Genomic DNA, 24,513 nt, shown 5'->3' with positions numbered 1-24,513 from the left:
AATGGTTTCTCTAAAACATAAAAAGGAAAGAAAACAAGTCACTTAAAATAAAAAAGGAACACTTTTTCTATTTTCAATCCCGACGACAACTCACGGCTAGCGAACTGGAAAAGAAATATATCAATGCCGAGACTAATAAGTCTGTCCGCTATGCTAAACTTACCTGCCATTGAAAGTTATTAGCCCGATGTTTTGAGGCCCAAGCCTAACAGAGTCTATATAAAAGCACTCTCTCTCTCTCTCTCTCTGTGTAAGAATTCATTTTCAACTCAAACCTTGCTTGGGCTGCTGCTTCGTTCTTGAGGCAAGTAAAAAATATCGTTTTTATTTATTTATCAGTTATTAAAATATTTTTAATTGAGAATGTATAGGTGAAAATGGCTAGTCTAAGAAATCTGAAAATAAAGATTGGGACATGCAAGCGCATTACTAAAGAGCTTCATTCTTATGAGAAAGAGGTGGAGAGAGAAGCAGCCAAAACTGCTGATATGAAAGAAAAAAGAGCTGACCCTTATGATCTCAAGCAACAGGCATGTATACCATCTCTTTCTTTAATTTACTCACTTAGGATGGCATGTACAATAAGATTTAACTTTGAAATTAGTGATCTGACGAAAGGGACTAGATGGATTATTGGTGATGTCAATTAGACAGCTTAGAGTTTCAATACTTTGTATACAATTTGATACTGTTATTTGGTAATTTTGTGTTTCAATGCTCTTGTAGTCATATAGTGTGAGTTTCTAAGGGAGCAATGGTGGGATGTCAAAGAATGATTCTGCCAAGGGGTATCATCCTAGTTGGGATATCTTTGTTTCCGTGCCCGTCTCTCATGGTTTCGTTGTATACTTGTATGTCAGTTGTTAATCAATGAAAATCAAGATCATAAGATCATTGGTTAAAAAAGTATTAGATAAATAAGAAAAGAGAAAACACCAGGCATATTATCCTTCATTTAATGGTGTGCGACAACAGTTCCATTTAGGAATTAATAACCCTATGTGTCCCAGGATTCCACTCCAAAACAATGTATCTTATTATTTGCTTCTCTTCTTTTGTGACCGGACAATGAAATTACTAATATATAGACACTCGGTTACCAACTGGCTTTGATGAGAAGAAAGAACCTTAGTTCCCCACTCATTAGCTCTTGTTGTAGTTGTCTCTGTAGAAATCGTTGTGTTTAGTTTTAAATCACTATCACCCCCCTCCCCCCCACCCCCCCATCTGTTGAATGATGACATGTGCTCCACTGATATTTCTCCCGAAGACTTTCTATTTCTCAAGTCCTCTTATAGACCACCAAAAAAGAGAACGAAAGGCAGTCTGCAAATAGCAATAGAGTTGACAGATCATCATCATGAACATATTTTCCTGCTCTCTTTTGTCTCAAATTTCAATGCAGCTTATATCTTGCTTAAAACATCCTCACAGAACGCAAACAAAAGGGAGAATCAGAGATTGACGAGAACACCTAATTAGTTAATGGAACTTACTTCCCTTGAAATTCAGATTGTGTACTTTATTAGCTAGAAGACCCAAAAGAGAAATAGGAAAGTCTCGAGTAATTGGTACTATCCAAGTTGCATTCCCTAAAAGTTACATGTCTGATAAAGAGAGTTGGATCCGCTTATTGCATTGGGATGCCCACAGCTTGTTGTTAATGAGATATGCTTTGATTATGATTAGTAGTACTTTAGATAATCTCAACCAATCTTAATAGAGAATAGGTGCATCCCCTAACGACTGTTGTGTGTAAATATGATTCGATTTATTATATGCAATTTATTTTTGTAACCTTTTTTCATTTTTATTGTTTGATCAGGAGAATGTTCTGGCTGAGTCACGGATGATGATTCCTGATTGTCGCAAGCGCCTTGAAGCCTCTTTAGCTGATATAAAAGAAACTCTGGTATCATAACTTCTGACAATAACTAATCATAGATATATGCCTGTAATTTCGACCCAGTTCAGATATTTTCTTGCAATTAGTTTAAGATTGTATCTATACGTCCAACTCCTTGCAATCTAAAGTACAATGGCATAGCTACCTACATCAGTGTCTGGACCCTCGATAGAGCAAGTCAAAGTTTCTAGAAACTTTTCCGTTTCCATTTTCTTAGGCATGCTTTCTATTTCAGGTGGAGTTGGAGTCAAATCAGCAGGATGGATCAGAAATTGAGGAAGCTCGAAGCGTCATTTCTGAAATGGAAGCTCTGCGTCAAACATCCGAATCTTGATTGGTTCCATCAATCCAAGCAATTTATTAATTAGCTTTTGTTCTTACTAGTTATGGGACTTGAAATGTATTAATGGAGCTCTTGTTGAGATTAAACCTGTATTTCCAGCAAGTATAATTTCTAATTAAGAATAAGGTTGTATTTCCAAATGTTGTTGGTCGTATGAAAACTACTAAGGCAAAATATGCAACAATTAAGAGCCTTAAGGGAAAGAGCGGTTGGGCGTGGGATGATGAGCTTAAGATGATCAAGGTTGACAAAGAAGACGCGGAAGATTTTATTGAGGTATTTGCTTTATTTTTTCAAACTCAACAGTTGAATCTTTTACTGCTATTAATTTTTCGAGTACCGGAGGTTTGGTGGACACTGGACAAGAGGTGAACTGGTTCATCCATTTTTGTAAGAACTTGGATACAAATAGTGCACTCAAGACAAACTACAGTCTAGAGAGTCCCAAGAATTTGTCATCTCTCCCGTTTCTTCTAATATAACTTGTCACCATGTTAAGGTGTATCTCACAAAAGATTTGTTATGGGAATTTAATTGATGCAGATGATGGACTGCCCTGGTAAATCAGTGCTAATGGTTATTACTAGATTTGTCCCTAAGAAATCAGTGCTTAGGTTTACTGATGTCATTTTCTGACAAGTGAAGAACTTCTCTTGGTTTCTTCCTAGGCAATATAACGTCAATATAAACTTTATTATTCACTATTGTTAGTTTTTTTGTTTGTACAGTTATATATGTCCATTTGCTTGGTAGTATAGTTTGGTTTGCTTGTTAGCTAGTATAGTTTGGTTGGTGGTCTTTGTCGGATCGGTCTCATAAAGATGATATTGAATTTATGTAAGATAATCCATATGCAAAAGGCTTGTTGAATGTCCCAATAGAGCAATATGATGAGCTGTCTCTTGCTTGTGGGGATGACTAAGCTACAGGGAGTTTTGGGAAGGCAATCTCAGATACACAATCTGAAAATGTTTATGTTGAAGAAGTAAGCGAGACCCAAGGGATGTCACAAAAGGCAAAGAGGAGTAGACAGTGGGAGGAAGTTTTTTCGAAACTTGACTGGTTTCTTGAGGAGTAGACAGTTAGTGTATCGATTTTATGTTCTTGAGGTGATACTAATACTAATATTGTCAAGCTTTTTCTTAGAACTGATTTTCTGTCATGCTATTTTCTACCCGGGATGGTGATTTAGGAATAACTGAGCAGTCCAACTTGAGAGATAGGACTGATGGACTTGAGCGGGTGTTCATTTAGAAAATTTTTAGTGTGTGTCGAGTGTTTACTATTGGATTTTGAGAGGGCTCATTGAGATGAAATCTTATTTACAATAGTTATGGGAAGAGGGACCCTGAGCTTGTGTGTGCAAGGACAAGTTTGCTCTGTTATTATGGTTTCACTGATAAATTCGTCTTTTGCATTGTTTCTTTACGGAATAGGATTTTTATTTATTGCTTAGGTTGGTGATGTACTCTGTTAAAGATTTGTTTAGGCGCACGTAGGTAACAGGAGGCGTGAGCTTATACTGCATTAACGTAGCCGAATAATAGGTTCAGGCATTCTTTCCCGTTCACCACATATATGGAAATTTTGTAACGATCTTTGTGTATGTGCTCCCCATGGTTTATCTGACGGGACTTGTATGGGGCCAAATGTGTTGCGTTCCTCACGGAAGGATGTGGAGAATGAAACTCGTTGATGATGACGCGATTCAACGAGCGCCCCATTCGAAGGAAGGTATTATGGGTATTATATTAATTAATGGGAGGAGTACTATTTACTTACCGTTTGAAATGGTAAAATGTTGTTGGGTCAATGAAAGGGTACTTTTTTAAAAGTGGCGCGCGAGCTGGTCAGCTGGATAGAAATGAGTAGTTTTGTTTTGCGAATCGAACGGTGGTTGGATATGTTATTTCGGGATATCGAATTTATGTTTAGCTTTAAAGAGTGTTTGTTTTGTTTTGGTATGCCTAAACTAATCTTCTGGTCGCAACAAAAAGGGGTCGTCAATTTGTCGTCATCTACCAATAAAAGTCTAGGCTCGGCTAAACATTTTTGTTGTTAAAAATTATTGATCCAGGAAAACATGCCAACTAATTTGCAGTAGTCAGTTTATTTGCGCTCCGTGTCTCTAATCAGCGTGCCTAGTATGTTGCCAGAATGGAATACCCCATCCCACCAAAAGGTGCTAGGTAGGGGAAGAGACCAGTAGGATATTTAAATGCTTGAGAGCTTGTAGTTATCTATATGTTGTATGAATCTGAGCTGCCCTTTAGACAGTTGGTGTGCTCCTTCCATGGCTCTTCTGGTTTGATAAATGTCATGTATGAAGTTATTAACTAGTTAAGCTTTCCTTGATACTAGATTATGCTATTTTGAGCTTCCCGTTTTGTTAATTACTAGCTAGCTAGGGTGGTGATGGTTGTTCCCTTCCATAGGTCTTGCATTAGGGAGCGTCTGGCCTGCTGATCAGTGAGAATGTTTGTGCGATGGACAGTGTGTGATATTTGGAATCTGCTGCAAGTGTATTGCCAACATTTTCTAGCATTTTATTGACGACATTCAAACGTGCACTTCTTAACTCTGTAAGGCTTCATAGGTAATAAGGTTTGATGAAGCAGTAAAAATTCCCAGATGCTGAAGGTAACCGAATTCTAGCATCTTGTAAGGTATTATCAAGGCGCGATCTCACTTTGTGCGGGTTAAGTTAGGTTAGCTTCCAATCGTATTAAATTCTGATTCACCAAAAATGATACCCAGATGTTTTAGTGACTGTTAAATTTAAGTTTGATATGACAAAAGGCCTTTGACATTTTTGGAACGTATTTTCTGTTGGAATTCCTGCGTTTGGATGGCTGCCCTCGGCCATGGACAAAGAAGAATGGTTTCGTAAAGAAACAGATCCACATTTCTAGTTATCAGCATATGTTGAACGGACATGTTGACAATAAAGTGAAACTAATAAGGACTCAATAAAGATGCTCAAAGTAGTTCAGATTAGCCAATGATTGGATCATGGAGCAAAAATTGCTTCAACCCTTCCGATTCCAAACAACCAAACCACATTGATGTGACTCACGGCATTCTTGTTCTACAACAAATTAAACTGGCCGCTAAGCTTCACGTATAAAGCCTAGTGGTATTCAATGCTTTATACATGCTGATAGCAGAAAACAATCACTGCAACATCCTCATCTCATAGATTGACAAGTGTCAAATCCAAGGGTAATCATTCACTTATTCAAACTTTTTCTTTTCACCAAATCAACTTTCAAAATCTCTCCCGGAAAATAAGCACTTTTTCTTTCCTAGAACCATAACAGCTCCACCTTATTAGTCTCTCATCTTAATTTTGGAAAGAGTTTTGAATATTTTTAAACTTCTAATAAACATAACCATAAGAAAACATCCCTTTCCTCATTTTTCATTTCTCTTTCTAGTCTACTTCAAAAAATAAAATGGTGAGAGTTGGAGAGGAGTCAGACCTTTACAAGTCACAGCTAGTGGCAGAAATCTGTTCCATATCGTCTAATGCTCACCATTGTCGCGTACATAGCACTATTAAGACGCCATTTATGGATTGGTATCTTCTTCTTCGAGTAAGTCTTTTATGTCGTTTACTAGTTCATATGATTTTTAGATGTGTTCATGTTGTTAGTGAATTGGATAGGTTGATGACAACGCGCGTAGTGATGTAATTCGGAAGCAATATCGTAAACTTGGTATGTCTCATTTCATGCAATTATGATGTATAGTGTGTGTGTGTGTCATTTAATTTCAGTCTGATGACTTCTGTTTTCTTTGCAGCTTTGCAACTTCATCCAGATAAGAATAGGCACCCCAAGGCTGAAATTGCATTCAAGCTTGTCTCAGAGGTGAGATTCTTCGCCTATTTTTATGTTGATGTTCTTCTTGTTATTTTTTTTCTCTTTAAAGCATCACTAGGCACCACATGAAGGTCATCAAATAGAAAAAGCCATTGTAGAACAAATGTCTTATTCACTTTTACACACACTCATTGCACAAGTTACATAACAATCTTAGCAATCATGACATAAGTATGACACATTAGTTCAAGAATTTTTCAATACATTTTTGTTGGAAAAACAGCCTTTGACAATCTGACACGTACATCAGTTCAAGAAATTTTCACTTTTTACACACCCTGCCCCCCTGGATCCGCCCCTGTGGATGGTATCTTGTTATCAGTAGGACTGCATTCATGGTTCACATTTCAACAAAAAGAATTTGATTGCAGGCCTATGCATGCCTATCTGATAAAGCAAAAAGGAAAGCCTTTGATTCAGTGAGATGTAACAGATTATGTCAGGAATGTAACAGAATCTCATACAAGACCTGTAGCTCTCCAGCAGCAAAGCGGGTGACGTCGAATAAAATCTTCCAGCAACTGAAAGAAGTTAGAGAAAAATTCAGAGAGGAAGTTAGGATTATAGAGAAATGCTTGAAAGTAAACAAAGCATCTAATACTGAATATCCAGTGTTTGATCCTTCTGACCATGTATTCCAAGACCATTATTCCCATAAGAGACCTGAAGTTTGCAGAAAACCTGGGGGTTTGCAATACTTGCGAGCAAGGAATTTTGAGAGTTTTGATCACAGAAGAGGGAAGTGTGAATCCCCAATTTTTGAAGTTGGATCAGGAAGGACTCTTGGCCAACGAAAATTTGTTTCTCTTAGTGCCTAGCTCTTTATCGTAGTAGATCTTTTATTTGGTTTATTTATGGTGTAATAGGTGGAGTTAAGACAATATCAATAACTTCACAATCTCTTAGAACTACACTATATATATTTTCATCTCTGAACTTTATGTTCTAATTCACATGTAATGATTTTAAAACGGTGACAATATGTGCACAACAGAATGTCACGTGGACCGTGGAGTACAGTTTTTTCTTTCCTTTCAGTAAATTTTACTCTGTTCAGTCAAAATATTTTTGATGTTGTTCTTTGTCATTTTTTCCCCTTGTGAAGTTAAACCAGCTTTCTTCATTGTAAGAAGACTGAGTTCCCATTTCCCAACTGATGCCTGTTCATTAATAGATGTATTCTTTTATTCATTTTTGCATAAATTGCTCTTAGGCCTTTTACTGTCCTACAAGTACACTTTAGGATGTCACACAGAGCAAACCTTCCCCATGTGCTATATGTATGGAAGCTCCATTACAGGCAGCTTGCGCCCCATGTGGTCATATACTCATATGGCTTGCTATCACTTCATAAAAAAAGATGTCTGAAGCAGTATACAGACTATAGTTTGATGAAAAGCTCCAGTTTAACACATACAGAATGCAATAAATGTTATAGTAGCAGAATCATTTCACATGGACGCTTTAACTGCAATTACAAGTGCTCTCTGTCATTTAGGGATTTTCTCTCTTACTTTTGAATAAGTTGTTAACTGACTATTATGGTGACTAAACAAGACCAAACATAGTTCCTTTTAAATCAAATAATTTTCTGTTACTTGCTAAGAGCCTCTGAAAATCAAGAGTAAAGAGCACAGTTTTAATGAGAAATCTGAGCACTTAGGTCTACAGCTCACTTTCTTGAATAGAGTAAAAAGAAAAGGTGAAGCAGCCCATTGACTAAGGATATTTTCAACCAATTCTTCACTTTTATTTCAAACTTCAAAATGTTTGTTACAGGTCACATGCCCTTATTCCCTCAAAGACAAGAGCATGTTTGTCCTGTTTCATAGTTAAGATGCGTCCAAATGACAAATTTACTGAAAGACATATATCTGTATTTACTTCAAAGAGGGCAGGCACCTACATATAAAATTCATAAGCAGTCAAATGATTGAAAAGTAATTAACGTGATATGTTTTGGCAAAGTTCTGGGAGTTAAATTTTGGTTAGGTTCCACCATTACGCTACATTTGGGATTGCATCATATACTTACTAAAAATCTTGAGTGGTTTTTGTTGGTATATGATGAAAAGCCACTAATTTCGGTTAGGTTCCACCAATTCTAGGATTGCACTAAGCCACTAACACAAAACGGTTAAGGATTTGATGAAAAACAGCTTTACTACAAGCCCAAATGTAGAATGCAAGGGAAATTTTGTTATATTGACAGTGATCTCATTTGGTTCTCTACCGCGGCTTAACTCACCCTTCTACGGGGGCGATATTATAAAAAAAATGTTTGCTGACATTGCAGCTAAATGCAGTAATACAAGTATACAACTTAGCTTGTAAATTACAAAATCATTCTGCAGAGATATCCAGACCTTCTACTAAAGTTTGAAAAGAAACAACCTCACGTGAGACAGAAAATATAAATGAAACAGAGGTTATCTTCAAAAGAATCTAGCATATCAAAATTGTTGAAGAGATAAGAGAGAAAAAATAGGAAGTATCTTTCTTGTTTTAACTGCTTTAGATAGTGGGGAAACTTGTCTCCTACTACTCCTTCTCAACCTCTATTAGGAACGTGCCTCACTTTCCTACAATTTCTGAATCTCCAAAACATCAAATGTCTATCATGCCCATGAGTATTAATCTGTTACAACGCCCCAATACAGAATTTCAACAGATGAAGAAGGTTGTTTTTGGAAGTTTGGTTGGATGAAACAATAACTACCTCAAGGCCAGCAACAAAATAACTACACATCTTTCTATCCTTGTACATGAAGAACAAAAAATTTGTATCAGTGCAAAAATGACATCAGTGAGGACGAAAAAGAGCAACTCCTACACACTTTCACAACTACTGAAGAAAGACAGTTCGAACACAAACACTCTCTCTGGTACTAAGGCAACAATAGCATCACTGTTTGGAACGCCGGCACAGAAGAACAATTGCAAGGCACTTATTCTCAAAAGTGATTCAAGCAAGTCCCATTTTCTTAACTTCAACTTCTTGAAATCAAAATCTCTCCATGAACCTCTAACAAAGGTAAGAATCAAGACCCGAAAGCTACTTGTTAAGACTGCCAAATCTGTTCGGAAGAAAGAACATCAGAAGAAGGCTACTGATGGTAGCAAACGGAGCAATGTGAGGAAATGGAATAAGAAAGTTACGTCGCTGATATCAAATACTTTTTCTACAAAGAAATCAGAGGAAGAGTCTGATGCTTTAGGTGCTAGAATGGTAGAGAATACTTATAGTTGTGATCGACAAGATAGTCTTCTTCGTAGAAGTAGTAATATTAGTAGCCTGATGATGGATAGGACTGGGGAAGAATATGGTAGTCTTCGCTCCGAAATAATTGGTAGCATGGTCTTGTACAAGACTGAATCTGAGTCTTCAGAGTCTTTTAGAACTCCTAGCATAGGTAATAGTTTTAATAGCGCGGATCAGCTGTCAATCTCTACATTTTCTGAACACCCTTCATTGAAAGAGAATTCGATAATTGAAGAGGAAGATGTGAAGCCAATTGTATGCAGCGAAAAGAGCGTTCAACAAAAACTTTGCCCAACTTGCAACAGGCCTTTCGAACCTGAATCATCTATTAAGAGTTTTCTGGCAAAGACCAAAACTTTGAAGTTCATTAAAGATAAATATGGTTCCTCTCGTAGTAGTAATGGCAGTAGTAAAAGTGTTCCAAGTTCTTCAGGTAGAAATGGCAAGTCTTCTCGAACTAGAATATTATTTGTTAGACCCAAGGCATGGAAGCCATATTCGTTAGGTAAAAAAATGAACACAGAGATGAAAACGAAGGAAGAAGAGGTAGATGACAAAGAGCTGTGTAAGAAGAAAATCCTAATGGGAGAGAAATGTCGGCCTCTTAACGATGAGAATGGGAATCAGAAGTGAGAGCTATCACCCAAGGTAGTATGTTCAATGGATCATACTCGAATGAATAAGTCACCATTGCAGATAAATGGATTTGAGGTTTCTGTAAATCTTTATTGAAGGTAGAATGTAATTTGCTAGCATTGACTAGATTTAGCTTTTCCTATTAGCAAATGTTTCAAGTTTATCTATACGTCTCGTAATTGAACTTTGGTTCAGTATATGAACTAGATGCTACCTCAAAACTTGAGGGGTTTTACATTTCCAAGAGATCATCCTTATTTAGAATCATAATACTTCACAAATGCAAAGAGCATGCCAACTTGAGTGTTGCAACTTCTGTTTAATTCCTAATTCCTTTGTACCATCCATGCCATGCATTGCATCATGATTCTTCAGTCTTGGTGTGACCAATATCTACGATTGGGAGAGGCTAGCCTCACTGAAGCAAATGAAAGTACACTTTGGCATCTCATATTGGTTTTCAGTGAGGGTACCTTCTTTGAATCCTTATTCTGTTATTTCTATCCACAAAATGATTTTTAAGTCCTAAAAGCTTGAGAGATAGAGGATTTGTGTAGGACTCTAAACACAACAAAGGGACAGAAGGCACATCTTCATGAAAAAACATTCCCAGACTGCGGAGCTGCAGCATTTAAGTTAACATCTACAGTGAAGAAGTGACTTCGAGTTGAAGAAGTAACTTGCAAACCCACACGTAGCCTGAAAAAAGAAATGGTAATTTTACATGAGGTTCAGAAATCTGTTTTTCAAAGAAATGTGTCGTGAAGAGCATCTTTAAATCATGAATTGATGTCCCTGTAATGTCACTTTTGCAAATTGTATTGTTCACTCCTCAAATCGACTAAAACAAGTGCAACCAGAGATAATGTCTCGCTATGGAATACCTCTGCACCCAAGTAAATCATCGTACTTTACTCCGATTAACAAGTCTACAAAATAGGTCTTCTGGACTTGTGCAAGTAAGTCATCATTGATCCAGTTCAAGTACGAACCAATGATCATGTACGGTATCTCAAATATCTACCTAAAGAACTAAAGAATCATTGATCGTGTATGGTACGAAATTACCAATTGGAATTCCTATATATTCTCACAAACCATACTTTGAAGCTGCTGTTTAGTTTAACCTTTAAAACAGTTCAAAATTATGGTAAAATATCCTACTAGAAACTTGAGCTTCTAACCTAGCTTATGGATAATTAAATCTTCGTAATAACACTATATTTTCATTGACGGAGAAAGTCATCCCGCTCTAAGCTATTTGACTACCACAAAATATCAAAAGTAGAGGAACTCAAATCACCCTAAAATATAATACCCAATAAGTACGAATTTAGAGATTATACATGAAGTATCCACTAGTGTACATGCAAAATGATCAACAACTCTTTCTGCAGGTATTGCAAGTAGAATCACATAACTACATGACCTCAATTTTACAAGTAGCGGTCACTGGAGGCAACCAAAATAACCACATCACTACTTCAATGGTTTCATTCCAAGTGAAGCTCTGATCCTGTTTGCTTCAGCAATCTCAGGATCCGGATGGTCAGTTCCATCTTCCTTTGGTTTCTTCTGTTTCTTCTTTTTAGATTCCTCTCGCACATTGCCATTTTCATCCTCATGTTTCCGTGGGCTGGCACTGCTGCGGCCATGCCTTTTGCGGTGATCTCGGTCTCCACCCCGTTCCTTGCGGTCTCTACTCCTACTCCTGCTACGGCTCCTTGAGTAGCTTCTCCTTCTACACCTATCCCTGTCTCTCCTGTCCGATTCCCTATCATCCCTCTCTCTTTCACGGCCCCTCTCACGGCCATGGTCTCTGTCATCTCGGAGGCGGTATCTGTCCCTGTCTCTTTCTCGCTCTCTACCTCTATCTCTGTCACGTCCTCTACCACGATCTCGGTCATGGTCATGGTCACGATCTCGGTCATAGTCGCGTTCCCTGACAGGAGAGAAACAAACTATAAGCACTTCGCCAACTTTTTAAGAAATTAGAAGTTGCTCATGTGTGTTCATTACTTCATTCATCAAAGACAAGGAGGAAGAGCATATATCGTCTAACCATCTTCAAACCAATTGACAGTAAAAGAACTTAAATTACTACAAACACACCATAGCATAGCTGTGTGGCCCATAATACTTCTCTCTGCACACTGCCAGTGCAGAGAAACCTGGTAGGGTCATCATTTATTCCTTTAGGAAGCATTCACTCTACTCGTGGCTTTGAAATACCATGGTAGTAACGGAACTCTTGAAATAGAGCCAACTCTTGCAAATGAGAGTTGTTGCGTACCAGCTTCCAGTGATTTAGATGTTAATAGTAAATTGCCACTAAATTCGTAATTCTTGCATAAGAAAACAAATACTACCTAATAAACTTTGTTGACTATGTGCAAATTCCATGATTAAAAGGTCTGATTTGCATGAAGGGAAAATTAAACTGTAGCATCTCGCCAACATTTAATTTGTGCAGGCACTGGCTAGGTCGGCAAGGTAAACCTAGAGCCTGACATGCTTTTGTTAAGAATTTATCATTGATGGCTGTACCTGGGACTCGTCCACAAGACCAACTAATACAAATTTACTAGAACCTAAAGATGACAAAGAACACTGGTAGAGAGGTAACTCAGGTTTCACTTGATCAAATTGACAAAGAAGAAAAATATTTATTCCAATAGGTTATACCTGTATTGCCTGTGACTATCCCGTTTTCTATCCCTATCTCGATCTCTTGCAGGACTTCGACCACGATAGTGATCCTGTTACAAAAAGAAAAACAGATGAAAACGAAAGCAGACAACTTGATTGAATAAAATAATGCATCCCAACCTTTTCGCGGGCATCAGGTTCCGAATCAATCATAATTTGGTCATCATCTTCTTTATCTTCTTCCTCCTCAAAATCATCCTCCAAAGCACTTCTTCTTGGTTCCAACGTCCCAATTGACTCAAGGGTCCATCTGTTCGTATAGAATACATTAGTAAAGTCGTTAAACTCAGATACATGTAATATTTAAATTCCAGTTCTTGCAGCAAACTTATACTAAGAAATAAAAGGTACCTTTTCTTGATACGAGGCATGGCAATGTCACAGGAATAGTCCTTGGTGAGAAGTTCATCAATGACCTCATCCACATGTGTCAAAGCAAAACCTAGACGAGATATATAAGTTAAACATTTAGCTATCTGACAATTAATAATAAATAATAAGAAAATGCTTACGTCCATCAGCTAACTTTTGCCTGAGTTTTCGATAGTCATTGTAAAGTGGCTCAAGATATTGGTAGACATCAGTATCTGTCCCAGTTAAACGCAGATAGAAGGCGCCAAGTACACGAACATATCTGCACAAACACAACAAATCATAAAAAAGATCCCAACTTATCTATCAATAAAACAAAACAAGGGCTTACTTGTAATCTTCATTTTTTATGAATTCAACGACAATATCTTTCTCAGGCTGAATCTGAAGCATTTTCATAACAAGACACATAAAAGGAGTCGGCCTTCTATTCCCACCAAAAGTACCACCCACGTGATCTAATTCCATTGCTTTATCAACTAATGTTTCAGCTGTTAATCCAAAACATTGTTCTTTCCAATACGTGTTTTGATATATCTTAGATCTCAATATCTTCTCTACTAGATTTTGTGGGTTTGTTCCGTGTATGTTTTTTGCTGTCGGGTCTGTTCGATTCGCCATTCTTTTTTTTTTTTATTTACCCTAACCCTAAAAATTGATGAACAAGAGCAAAATATCGCCAGCTATTTATATATATGACGGTATTTCAGTACTTGGGCTTGGGCCTTGTGCACTAGAAATTTGTTAAATTTCTTGCAACTACTTGAATAACAAGATATTTCCAATCATACCAAAAAATAAACATCATTTTAAGTGCAAAACTATATTTGTCGAGACATTCCCAATATATATAATACAACTTTGTTTTGACGTTTGTTCAATGCATATCTGCATCCAATTTTCGATTTCTACTTAATTATTTTTGAGGTTAGATCAATGCAGTTGCATCCAGTTTTCTATTTTTTGTTCATTATTCTTTGAGATTAGTTCAATATATTTGCATCAAGTTTTCAATTTCTCTTTAATTATTCTTTGAGGTTAGTACAAAAGATTTACATCAGTTTCCAATTTCGAGTTAACTATTAATTATTTGAGGCTAGTTCAATGCAGTTGTATCAAGTTTCCAATTTTCCGTTAATTATTTTTTAGATTAGTTTAATGCATTTGCATCCAGTTTCTAGTTTTTCGTTACTTATTCTTTGAGATTAGTTCAATGCAGCCACCCTTTTTTTTTTTTTGTCTGTTAATTATTCATTGAGATTAGTTCGATGCAGTTCCATCCAGTTTCTGATTTCCCATTAATTATTTTTTGAGATTAGTTCAATTCATTTGCATCCAATTTCTGAAATCCCATTATTTATTCTTTAAGATTAGTTTAATGTAGTTCCATATAGTATTTGATTTCACATTAATTATTCTTTAAGGTTAGCTCAATACATTTGTATCTAATTTCGATTTCTCGTTAAATATTTTTTTAGATTAGTTCAATGCATTTACTCAAGATTAGTCAAGACAACCCGACTTTGTAATGCAAATGTTGCAGGGTTCATATCTATTTCGTCACTTGGTAAGGTATCAACATATGTAGCATACCATTGAGGAGCCCAAAATAAATTCTTCTTGTAGAATTGATGAAACTTTAATAAAATGAATTCATTATGTTAAGATCTTTTGTACTCTAAATATCTCAAATTATTGAATACACAATCTTGTACTGCAACAACAACAAAGAGATTAAACGATAATGAATCTGTGATTGATATGTGATTGATACATAGGGAAAAAAAAAAACTTCATTTGACTATATATTGTATTTGCCATGTTCATGGAATATCAATGACCAATATTTAGTCACCATTTTATCTTCCCATGTAGGTGCATGTTCCAAGTCTTTATATACCATTTATCCTCTATCAAATTTAGTTCCTAAAAAGTAAAATATAATTACAAAAACATGGTCATTTTCATATTCAATCAATCAAGATTGACACAAGTGTATACTCAACAATAGTGATATATTCAATCAATCAAGCTTGACACAATTTTGTTTTTTCGAGGTATACAACATCAACTAACTACTATAAGACTAATAAACAATAAAAATATTTACTTTTGAACTACCAATCCTCTCATCAAGGAGCTATTGATCCATGTGTTTAACCAGCACAAATGAAGAATCCCATTTCATGCGTGATTACAATGTCTCTTTGATGGTCTTCTTTCTTTGAAACATCCTAAGTCCATCTTTCTCTAGCTTGATATATTAACAAAAAAATTCTTTCAAAAAGGTAGTTACTATTTTGTCTAGAATATTCTAAACATCTTTCGCTTACTATATATCACTTGAGGGGTGGGGTGAGTGAGTCATGGGATGAGTGATGAGTTATTGCTAACCTAATTATTTGTCACCGCTAAACCAAAAGTTTTGAATCTAAAGAGTGAACATTGTAATCTTCATTTTTCCTATAAGCTCGAAAAATAAAATCAAAGTTGGAAAAAGAAAATTAATGTCACTGCTACTATTAAAGTATCATTAGATGGTTTATGCACTCCCTCTCTTAATATAGTTGGGAGGAATGAAGAGATTGATTAAAGGATTGAATATAATCACTAAGCCTGAAATCCGTTGTCTTGATTTACATAAACTTTCATTAAATTTTATTAAGTTGATAAATATGTATATCTTAACATGCACATTAAGAAGAAGGCGAAACCACACACACAAAAAACCAGATCTAGTGGAAATTGACATGGAATTATATAAACCCTAAATTTAAAAGAATTTCCATGTGTACATACATAAGCATCGTGGTCTCGCTTGCATTATTTAAAAGTGTTTAAAAAAAATACTAAAAGGACAAAGTTTACATACATTAGCATTGTGATCTTGTATTATGTGGTTCAAAATCTGGTCGCAGTGTAATAGTTGTGATTCGATTAGTTGTGCAGGGCGGACACTGTAAATGTTACTAACAATTGAAAGCCACAAATTAAAGGAAAAGGCAAGAGTTTCTTTACAAAACATTAGATATTGTAATTCAACTTGCAATACTAATATCCACTAAAACACAATAAAAGTCCTAGGTGAGGACAAACCATCAATAATCACTATCAATGTCCATTGCAGGATTCCAATATAATTCAAGGTTCAATTCATTAAGCCAAAGGTACTACTCCCTTCATTTGGTAATATTCTTAGATTAATATATGACACATAATTGAGTGAAACGGGTAATGAAAATGAACCTAGCTGCTTAGCCACATGATACAAAGGGTTCGAGTTAAAATCAGCTTCAATGGAGATAATTTTGCTTCTTTAGAACACTCATATGCAAGGAATACACAACATGCAATGGAGATATTTTTAGGAAGGATGCAAACCTGCCACTAATAATGGAAAAAGAGGACCAACTTGGAATTCTGATAATGGCAAGGAGTTGTTGTGGCTTGTGACTTAAGAAATGGCTCTTTAAGGATTTATCTAGTACTGTGAATGGAGGAGACCTAAATAAAATCCCACCTTGTTATTTTGGTAGATGATGCTAAGAAATTGAAGTGATGGGATACATTCCAACTTCTTTCTTGTTTATAGTTCTTATGAAATGGATCATAACTAACATTTATATATTCAAGCAATTGAAAAATTTAGTAATGGATTTAACCCAGTTTCCAGGTTGAGAATGGACTCATCCAAAACACAATCGATATCGATAGTTAGTACTATTATGATCAATGGAAAAGTGACAATTTATGAAAATATTGTCGGAAAACCAATTAAGAATCAAAAGAATTTTGGTGTTTCGAGAAGACGAACAAAAAGAATAGATCAGTACACCCGGCCAAAAGATGGTTTCGATAAGTAAATCCACTGATTCTTTTCTAATAAGTAATATTCTTTTTTGTCTCAATCCTGGGTCAAATGAATGGAAACTACGGGTTTCTCCCGCAAGTTCTTTTGGTCTAATATTTTTTTCACAATTTTTTACGTGATTATATATTGGAAACTACTAAATAAGGGATTTGTATTTTTTTTTTGGTAATTAGCAATAGTGTTTTGAAATAATTGGAGACTTTGTGAAGGCTCAAAAAATAGATTGGTTTATGTGAGGGAGTAATATTCAAAATCCAATGAATATCAAACACGTGTTCAGCATATACATAACTACCAACCAACCTCATGTTTTCGTCTTCAAAGCTCGCTTCATAGTGACTCGACTTAGGTAAGCAACCTATCCAACTCGCGCCCAGGGCGATGTCACCACCAACCGATCTCATCTACTCGTCCTGCGAGCTCGCTTCGAAGCGACTCGAGTCAAGTAAACATTCTCGATCACCCATAACCGACCTCCATAGCGCTTAATCCTTTCATCCACAACGGCTCGTAACGTATGTCTTTAATACAGCCATCAAGACTGAGGCTTCAGGCACGCTTCGTAATAAATGTCCTTAACTCGCCATCATAGCTCGCAAGTGACCTGAAGACTTGTATCTGACCTGACGTAAGAAAACAAGAGGCGTGGGCGCTTTGCCTATATAAAGAGGATATATGAGGAACTGCGTCTGACCTGATTCAAGTCTGCCCCCATCAAAGAGAACTTGAAACGGAGGCAGTTCATCCAAACGAACTCGGTCAAACTCAATCAATCGACCTTTCTTCCCCAAATTGACTACACTAGTCAGGTTAAACGAAATATAACCTTTACATTGGCGCCGTCTGTGGCTCGATTTCTTGAGTTCATAAAAACCTTCAAACAAAACTTTAAAACAAATCTCAAGCCCACGAAGCATGGAAAACCTCCAAGACCAAATGAAGAGCATGGCCACCCAGATGGGAGCCATGAACGACAACATCAACCTTTTAAGACAAGAAAATGCCACACTAAAAAATTAGGTGGCAGCCCAGAACCCAAACGGAGTCACCGCTAAGGACGACATAAACGAGGTGAACCAGCAAATCAACAAGCTGTCCCAGCGAATTAACCAGAGTACTGTGAAGGACGCCACTTAGATCGTCCAGAAAATGCTGAAAACCTATCGAGCGAACCCATTCACAGCGGAGGTACTTAGCAAACCCTCCCAACATGATTTCATCCAGCCACACTTTGCAATATATGATGGCAGTATGTGTCTTGGTCAACACGTAGCTCGCTACATCCAAAGCCTCGCACTCTATAGTGCACAAGTATAACACCCCGTTTATTTATTTTATTTTTCGTAGTACTATAATAATAATAATAATAATAATAATAATAGATAATAGATAAGATAATAGATATTACAAAAAATAGGATAAACATTAGTTAAGGATAAGAAACCCCGTAGGTTAAAAGATAAACTTTCCTTTCTTGTTTTTCGCGGGGTTTTAAAACAAAAAGGAGTTTGCATGGAGAGTTTGGAAACACAGAAAAAAAAAGGGAGAGGTTTACTGAGAGAGGAAAAGAAAGTTTTTCTGGAAATCTAATGATAGCTAGCTAATAGTCAGAGCGTACTACGGGTGAGTAGAGAATACATCACTTCACTGAACATGAAATTTCTTACTCTTATTACTCTTACGGCATGTTTTTGGGTTTACTGACAAAGTTATAAAGATATCAGTTTTCTGTTTTGCTGCTCATTTTAAGTTTCTATTTTTGCTCACTTTGTATGCGGGGGAATTGGAGAATACATATTGTGTTCATATGGTTGATTATACATTTAAAATTTTATGGTTTAACTACAGTTTTTCACTGGTTCGAAATTGTCTCCGGAAAACCTACCCCGATCCATTGAAACAAAACGAGTACTGTAGTAGCCCGTTATAGAATAGTGGACTGGGTAAAAGACAAAAGGGGGATGTAGTATAACAGGGAAGGCTGGGGAGTATGGGATCATGTCCGCGAAACCATAGACCACGGACGTGGCACTGGTATGGCTATAAGATGCAGCGATGGATGGAAAGAGAGATTGATGATCCGGATTGGGCAACCCAGTAAAAGGAAGGAGACCAAGTCAGCGGGACGAAGAATGGTATGCAGCTTAATAAAATAACTCGGAGAGCATGGAAACCTAGCCGCGGAACCCTAGACCGCGGACATGGCATATGTCGGCAGAAAAGGTAGTCATCAGATGAGAGGACAGATGGATGATCGAGATCCAAAGGGGAAGGGGTATAAGATGAAGAAGATATAGATAGAGAAAGGGGGGCCGGAAGAGTGAAGGGGAAAGAAAGAAAAAGGAAGACAAGAAGAGAAAGAGAGAGAGAGTGAGAAAGGAGAGTGAGTTATTGTAAGTTGAGAGTTTTGGTTCATACATTTGGCGCCGTCTATGGGGAGAGATAAAAACAAGTTAGAAATGGCACCCAAGTAACAGGTAGGTAGACCGAAGAGGGTGGCGGTGCAGGAACCAATGCCAGAGGCGGTGATTGATGAAGAAGGAGACAGAAGAGAGGAGCAGGAAACAGAAGAGACACGACTTATGAGAGAAGAGATCGGGAGGTTAAGAGAGGAGTTGAGAAGAGAGAAGGAAAGGGAAGAGGAAGAAGCAGGTGGAGAGGCAAGTGAGGGTTCGGAAGAGGAAGAGGATGGGCCGAATCTAGTTGAAAATCGGTGGTGGATCGGGCTTGACAAATTTAAAAAAGAGATGATAAATAATGATAGGGAAGTGAACCGGCAGCAGACGAAGGGTCGTGGGGGAGCCGCTAGTCAAGTGGTGGCTGGGCTAAATCGCAATCTGCTAGCGGACGGTATCTGGGCTTCTGAGGTCCCAAAGCGTTTTAACCAGCCTAGGTTCGAGAGGTACGACGGTAAAGGAGACCCAACGGATCACATTTTCATTTCCGACAGCAGATGCCACTATGGCAAGAGTCTCGGTATGACGAGCTGCAGTGTATGATATTCCCGGCTAGTCTAAAAGGAGGGGAGTCGGACTGGTATTACTGGTTACTGATAAGAGCCCAAAACTGTAGTTTTAACCCTGTAACAGTCATACTTTTAGACCAATTATGTGAGTAATAATTAAGAGTTAATACTTATTACGTGTTTTTATGCGTTTTCGTGTTTCAAAGTCAATTATGCGTAAATATGCCACTTTGATGAGATAAAGGAGCAATGGTTGGTTGCTAAGGAGTTCTGTGATTAAAGGCCAAGATTCAAGAAGACAAAACCTTTCTAAAGCCCGGTCAAAGCTGAAAAGTCAAAGTCAACGCGGGCGTAAAACAAAGACTCAAAATCGCCAGAACTTTGAAGGTCAGATCTTTGGACTCGACACTTGAATTGGGCCTACCTTATGTCAAAACGACCAGCTCGGAAAGAGCTTCCCAATGGTCTAAGCCTTAACCCAATCAGAGGAGCCGAAGGGGACGAAAAGTCTGTTGAAGCCAACTGTAGCTGAAGAGGCCTTTTTGGACTGAAAGAATTGGGTTTTTGTCACGCCCCGAGACCCAACACACATCCCGAGGACGTGGAATGAATCTCGAGGCAGACACCTATCACGATTCTACCGAAATTTTGGCAGAGTTTCCTTTGTTTGATCGACGTTCGTAAACCCTAAAAACCTGTCATAAACCCTGAACATCTTATAATTCATTCCTCCAACCATACATACATCCAACAACCATATATACTACACTTAACTCTAACTACTACAGGGATATGACGATATAACTACAAAACAAGGAGAACCGTTGCCAAATACGATTATTACATCAAAATGACCTAGCTCTATATATATACAACAAAAGAAACTAGTCTCTTTCTATACAACCAAAGGAAAAGAGCTAGGCTCATTATATACAGCAAAAGAATAACCTAGGTCATCTCTATACAAATTCAAAATATAAACTTGACTCGCCTCTCGTCAAGCATGGGGAAATCCTCCCAAATCACCATACCCGCCATCACTAGGGTTGTGGAAACCCTCCTCCCAAGAACCGCTCTTCCGAAATGTTAAGTAGGATGAGCAAACAACTATGCCCAGAGAAACGACATAGCCAATAAATAGTTTACTTATAGAAAACATTTAAAACATGCGGGTTTCTATAATAGTATTCAAATATTGTGACTAGGTATATATATACATCACTAACTAGCGTAAATCCTCTTGACATGCTTCATTGATATATAAAATAGAGTTTTCACAATCATCATACAACTATTGTGGTCACGTGATCCTATTAGAATGGTGAGGTGGTACGACCCGGTACAGATCCACACAGCAATCTCGGTTCAAGATTTCCGGTGTGAACCATGCACCGTTGTTTTCCCGATTTTACCGGGCAGGGAGTCGAATGCCGTTGTTGTGTTCAGACACACAAAATCCCCAAAGCTTTTAGGGCTCGTGTGGGCCCTCGTGACCACTTAATCCCCATACGGCTGTCACCTAACTTACGGTGGTCAACCGCTCGACGATCGCAGACGCTTCGGGATCCCGACACATCCGAGAGTGGACTAAACTCTCACTCTCGCGCCTAAAACCTCATCGAGGTAACATGTAACCCCACTCAAGCTAATCACCATACAAGTGACACTACAAGCATGGTTATCTAGAAAAGTAGAAAAGGAATTCCCGGACTACATCCAGTTGATGCATCCCTTTAAAGGTGGCCCACCACCTCGAAGGTGTACACCCACAGTTGAATCCTAGAGCTTAACCGCCTCTCCGAAATGCGATACAAGCAGTTCCTTCTTTATAGAATTCACAGTTCCTTTTCTAAATCTCCTCGTGATAAACATAGTAATATCTATATATATATACTGTGATACCGATTATTTTCAAATACTCTAGTTACATATCTAGTTTTTCTTTTAAAACTGTTGATTATATAGGTGTGAGTTCCCGGATTTCCGAAATCGAAAGCGTAACAACCTATGACTCCCAAACGGGCTACCATAGTAAATAACAAACCGATGATTCCTAAACGGCTAATCATCGTAAATAACACGACCATCGGGGACCAATCCTTAACTTCGCGACCTAGTTACAAACAACCGGGTAATCCTTACCCGCATTACAAAATCCATCTCTGTCTCCATACATCGAGACAAGAGACGCTTAACCTTTCCCCAAAACCAGTTTTTCACTTTTAACCAAAGAAAACAATCCCCTCGCTACCCCGATTTTACAGAAAACCATTTCACACTAAAGCTATCCATATACTTAATTCATATCGAGGAAAACTACAATGCAAAACATGAATATCATATATACATGCATGGTTGACATAAACTATTTCTTAACATTTTAAGCAACTCAAATCATGCATGAAAATAAGCGGACTATGTATTGGTATGTAGGTTCCTACCTTAGCAAGCTCCGCTTCTCCTCCCCACTTAATCAATCAATCCCGCTTTTAACCCAATCCACTAATTCATTCCTATAATAGCATATACAAATACGTCGATTATTAGAATTGATCGAACAACGAGGAATTCTTATCTAGTGTAAGTCGAGAAGAATTCTCGACGTTAAGAATTTGGTTTCGGATAACTTTCCATCTAACTACCGTTAACAGAGCTACATGCCATTTCTGGCACTGTTACTCTGACGGTCTCTACGGCTATTTCGGCCATGGCAGGCCCTCATATCGACGTCAATCCTATCACGTCTCAATTCAAATTCCAAATTTTAACTACAAACAAATTCCACTCTTCAATTCGCATTTAATCCAATTCTACTAAGTGGGTGTTCTTTCTCACTCACTCGATACTCAACGTGCTCGTAAACAAGTGTGAACTAACATCAATGCTCTAAAATAGATTGAATATTTAAAATTCTTACCGAGTCAGCAACCAAAAATCGCTCCTAGCTTGCTGCTCCACCGATGTCGCTCAACTCATTCCTCTCCAAACCAGCTACTGCCGACATTCAACACCCAATTCCAATTATTATTATCATTTTTTTTTCCAATACATCACAATCCCATCCAAATTTCCACACTCCAACCATAATAACTTCATCAAACAGAGTATAGAACTAGAGAATATCACAATCTCTTACCAAATTAGTAAGAATGCTTCATTCTGCTTTCTTCTCGGCTGATTTCGTCAAGCCATTCCTCTCCAAATAGCTACTGTCGAATTATACAACCCCCATTCAATATCTCTCATCAAATACAACTCAAGCTATTGAATTCGAATTCAAACTAGTTGTTTGGAGCAGATTAACTCACCCGGCAGCGGCGGCAGCGGCGGTACGAAGCAATCCAATAATTTTTTTGAATCTTCACGCTTGGATTTTAGTTTTACTAAGTTTGGGGTGAGGAATTATGGGTTTGGATTACTGAAATTGGGGAGAATTAAGTTTCTCTCTATTAGGGTTTTAAGAGGTGCGAAAATTGGGGAAGAAGGTGCGATACTGTTTTCGCGATTTTTGGTTTTTGGGCCTATTTCGCGATTTTCGTTTTTTTCTCTCTAGTTGGGTCGATTTTTGGTTATTAAGGCCCAAGCCCAATATGCCCAATTAGACTTAAAGTCTTAATTCACTCTTAACCGCTAAGTCATTTGACTTCGCGTCGAGATTATTTTTCCGGCCCATCCCGCTAAATTTAATCTCCTATATTCTATCTCACCGCAGGCTATAACAATAACCCACTCAAGCGTGTAAGCTGTTAACTCGTGCCAGCTTCGACGCGGAAAAGCCGCTAATCGACATTTTGTCAATTTTTTTTTTTTCGCCTATGGTCGCTTACCTAACGTGACTTATGAGTCGGAGTTAAGTTTTCTTAAGTTACGCACGTTTGAAAAATAAACCCGACAACCAATTTACATAACCGACCCTAGAGTTGATATGAAATTTACAAAATTACCCTTAATAATATTTCAGGCCTTTACATCCTACCCTCCTTAAAAGAAAATTTCGCCCTCGAAATTAAATCATACCTTAGTCCTCGAACAATTTCGATATTGTTGCCTCATATCGGCTTCTTTTTTCTCCCATGTTGCTTCCTCCACGCCAGGATTTCTCCATAAGACCTTTACCAATGGAATGACCTTTGACCTCAATCTCTTCTTCTCTCGTGATCTAGGATCTGAATCGCCCTTCCGGATAGGTAATGTCTTCTTCCAACTCCAACGATTCCAAATCGACAACATGTAGTGGATCCGCTCATACTTGCGAAGCATCGAGATATGGAACACGTTATGAACACGTGATAACCTTTTCTCGTAGCTCGAGCTTATAAGCTAGCTCGAGATCTTTCTGAATAATCGGGAATGGTCCCACATATCTAGGTGCAAGTTTCCCTTTCATCCCTAATCTCTGAATTCCCTTCTTCGAGATACTTTCGTAAATACCCGCCGCCTTCATAAAATTTCCAGGGACGCTTCACGCCTATCCGTGATAGCTTTTTCGACGACTGGCTGTGGAGCAACCGATTCAGATCACTCTAATCTTTCGGTGGTGTCACTAACCATCTCTCGCCCCAACA

The 24,513-nt window shown here is 37.7% G+C and overlaps 3 protein-coding genes and 1 long non-coding RNA gene across 6 annotated transcripts; 2 read left to right on the top strand and 2 right to left on the bottom strand.

Moving 5' to 3' along the window:
• Window positions 1-17: 17 nt before the first annotated feature.
• KIS (tubulin folding cofactor A (KIESEL)) lies at window positions 18-2,389 on the top strand. Of its 3 annotated transcripts, none has more exons than XM_086560640.1 (4): window positions 18-250; window positions 372-530; window positions 1,826-1,912; window positions 2,142-2,389. In XM_086560640.1, exons 2-4 carry the CDS (start codon window positions 378-380, stop codon window positions 2,238-2,240), a joined length of 339 nt encoding a protein of 112 aa, XP_086416766.1. In that variant the 5' UTR covers window positions 18-250; window positions 372-377; the 3' UTR covers window positions 2,241-2,389. The 3 variants fall into 3 exon arrangements, with proteins under 3 accessions (XP_086416766.1, XP_086416764.1, XP_086416765.1); XM_086560638.1 differs by having other exon boundaries at window positions 25-304; XM_086560639.1 differs by having other exon boundaries at window positions 45-530.
• A 2,320-nt stretch (window positions 2,390-4,709) lies between these two features.
• On the top strand, window positions 4,710-7,163 carry LOC147498721 (uncharacterized). Its single transcript, XM_086559065.1, has 4 exons — window positions 4,710-5,845; window positions 5,917-5,968; window positions 6,054-6,121; window positions 6,505-7,163. Exons 1-4 carry the CDS (start codon window positions 5,705-5,707, stop codon window positions 6,949-6,951), a joined length of 708 nt encoding a protein of 235 aa, XP_086415191.1. The 5' UTR covers window positions 4,710-5,704; the 3' UTR covers window positions 6,952-7,163.
• On the bottom strand, window positions 6,196-6,902 carry LOC147498722 (uncharacterized). Its single transcript, XR_015194347.1, has 3 exons — window positions 6,763-6,902; window positions 6,603-6,654; window positions 6,196-6,520 (listed from the first exon to the last, which is right to left on the bottom strand). It is a non-coding gene; the product is annotated as an uncharacterized LOC147498722 (long non-coding RNA).
• Window positions 7,164-11,316: 4,153 nt separating the features above from the next.
• LOC147498720 (PRP38 family protein) lies at window positions 11,317-13,788 on the bottom strand. Its single transcript, XM_086560634.1, has 6 exons — window positions 13,444-13,788; window positions 13,253-13,374; window positions 13,092-13,182; window positions 12,861-12,990; window positions 12,717-12,790; window positions 11,317-11,973 (listed from the first exon to the last, which is right to left on the bottom strand). The coding sequence occupies exons 1-6, from the start codon at window positions 13,731-13,733 to the stop codon at window positions 11,511-11,513; spliced, it is 1,170 nt and encodes a 389-aa protein (XP_086416760.1). The 5' UTR covers window positions 13,734-13,788; the 3' UTR covers window positions 11,317-11,510.
• Between the last annotated feature and the right edge of the window lie 10,725 nt (window positions 13,789-24,513).

Source organism: Coptis chinensis, chromosome 5 (assembly GCF_015680905.1).
Source record: "Coptis chinensis isolate HL-2020 chromosome 5, ASM1568090v1, whole genome shotgun sequence".
NCBI classification, from domain to species: Eukaryota; Viridiplantae; Streptophyta; class Magnoliopsida; order Ranunculales; family Ranunculaceae; genus Coptis; species Coptis chinensis.
This window is presented reverse-complemented; position numbering and strand designations above follow the sequence as displayed.